Source organism: Montipora capricornis, chromosome 4, assembly GCF_036669925.1.
Source record: "Montipora capricornis isolate CH-2021 chromosome 4, ASM3666992v2, whole genome shotgun sequence".
Lineage (NCBI taxonomy): Eukaryota > Metazoa > Cnidaria > Anthozoa > Scleractinia > Acroporidae > Montipora > Montipora capricornis.
This window is the reverse complement of record NC_090886.1, coordinates 11,370,659-11,373,158: the sequence shown is the minus strand read 5'-3', so window position 1 is coordinate 11,373,158 and position 2,500 is coordinate 11,370,659. Positions and strand designations below refer to the sequence as shown.

Here is a 2,500-nt window from a genome sequence, read left to right as displayed (position 1 = left end):
AGCTTTTCGGAGCCATTGCACAGACGACTGTACTTGTAGTTTAGTCTGTCTGCGACGCACGTTTAGTTAAATGCAGTTAAAATCTTTTTGATGCAGCCGCATGTTTAGGGTGCAAATTCCAAGACACTTCAATTCCACCCACATGTATCCAGACTAAGGCACATATTAATTGGATATACATTGTCCGGTGGTCCAATTTGGACAAAAAGCATTGACCACATGTACTTTATTCAGAGAAGTCAGATACTTTTTTTGTAAATTGAAATAATTAAATGACAGATTCTCTCAAACCTAAGAATTTAAAACTGTTGTTGGGGTTAGGGTTGAAGTTGCTGAAAGGCTTTGAAAAGGTGGCGTTTTGGAGTGTTCTTTTAAAAATGGCTTGTCCACAGACAGTCGGTTACTCTTCCACTCAAAACAGCCAAAAAATTCACATTTCATGGAAAATCTTTTTGATGCAGCCGCATTTTTAGAGTGCAAATTCCAAGACACTTCAATTCCACCCACATGTATCCAGACTAAGGCACATATTAATTAGATATACATTGTCTGGTGGTTCAATTTGGACAAAAAGCATTGACCACATGTACTTTATTCAGAGAAGTCAGATACTTTTTTTGTAAATTGAAATAATTAAATGACAGATTCTCTCAAACCTAAGAATTTAAAACTGTTGTTGGGGTTAGGGTTGAAGTTGCTGAAAGGCTTTGAAAAGGTGGCGTTTTGGAGTGTTCTTTTAAAAATGGCTTGTCCACAGACAGTCGGTTACTCTTCTACTCAAAACAGCCAAAAAATTCACATTTCATGGAAACCTCTTATTCACTTACGTATGTCCTCCATGGTTGAAGAATAAGTGTCCTATCAAGAGCCTTGGCAAATGCTATTGCTCCTAGAAAATGTTCTGCTTGGTTTCCAAATCGTCCTGTAATGTGTAGCACAGTTTGATCACTAAAATGCATCAGAAGTTACCCATTAGGTCAATCTTTTACTCTGGCAGTAATGATCAGAAAAAAAATTCATTTTTGGTTTGGTTGTCATACGTCACCAAGAAACACCATCAATAAGAGGCCTTTGAACTGGGTATCAGCTACAGCACAGGCCAGACACAAGTTGTTAATGGACTGGTTAATTTTAACCAGTGGATAAGTCACCTCCTAAACTATGAAAAATTTATATACTCCACTTAAACATTGGTTTTCATACATGCCTGCCATGACCATGATGTTCTGGACAAGTTCCTGTTGTCCAAATGCTAGTAATATTTAAGTCTCAGAGGAAGTCATCATCTCAGTTATGAAGCAACTTGTGCAGTTGCAAAAAAAACCTGACAAGATCTTGGCTTATTAGGTGGCTCGAACAAGTTTCACCACTTTGAGGGACATTCTTTAGTTATTAGAAGGGTTATAACTAAAACACTGTCCATGTAACAGAGATATTATGGTTCCATGTGAAACACCATTTATTGTTTAACAAAGTGCGCCCACTATATTGACGTAATAGGTTATCATGGCAACATGGAAGCTCTCTAAAAACACCCTATATTCAGTGATTTTGTTAGAAATTGTCAAACTGAGTCCCTGGGACTCACTCCATGAAAAGTAATGAGTCCTAGGCCAAAACCAATGGGTCCCTCTACAAAACTGCTCAATCTCTTAATAAAGCTAGTGCTATTTAAGTAAACACCACCAAGATAAGCTTGCATACATTTTTGTGGAAATGTGAATCGCTAACAGTTTTTACCTTTAATAATTAAAAATGATCAATTACACACTTCAGAGCTTTAATTACTTTGGCATTTTTACAAAGTTGACTCTGATTAAGAAGTTAACTTTATAGTTCAGCTCAAAAAAGGGGTGGTCTTTCTTATTCTTCCACTTGCTCAAGGGTGTCGAGTGCGTTCTTCTTCTTGAACTGTGAGCAAACATCGCAATAAATGAAGTTTTTTTTCTTCATCGTACCTGAAACCATCCATAATATTATGTTTTTAGCCGCTCCAAGGAATGAATTGTCTTTCTTTCTTGTGTGTAGTCTGCCATTGTCAACATACATTTGGCTTTTTTTTTTATTATTTAGGGTAGCCCTGAATTGGCTCCCAAGAATATTTTAAAGCTTTTCCGATAGTTCTATCTTAGATTGCTTATTACTATACTTCAACAAAAAATGGGAGTTACCGAGTTAATTTTTGAGACATAAGCAAGTAAAGACGAAATATACGGTACTTTTTTCGGAGAGCTTTCGTGATGCCATAGTAACCTATTACATCACAATAGTGGGCGCACTTCATTGAGCTATACTTGGTGTTTCATAACCATTGGTCTTACTGCAATTATGCAGTGTTGTATAACCCTTCCAATAAGAATATCTCTTAAAGTGGTGAAACTGGTTCCAGCCACCTTAATTAATGGGACTCCAACCCATGACTGTGCAATAATTATGCTATCTACATTTACCATCTGAGGGCACTATCAACTTTGCCATCTGGAAGCTGCTCAATTGTAAG

The 2,500-nt window shown here is 36.9% G+C and overlaps 1 protein-coding gene across 1 annotated transcript in view; it reads right to left on the bottom strand.

Moving 5' to 3' along the window:
• The window catches only part of LOC138046104 (GDP-fucose protein O-fucosyltransferase 1-like), a 15,134-nt gene that overhangs the window by 7,507 nt on the left and 5,127 nt on the right, over positions 1-2,500 (bottom strand). Inside the window, exon 2 of the mRNA XM_068892783.1 lies at positions 828-922. Within this exon, the coding sequence (XP_068748884.1) occupies positions 828-922 (95 nt within the window). The remainder of the gene's footprint in view (positions 1-827; positions 923-2,500) is intronic.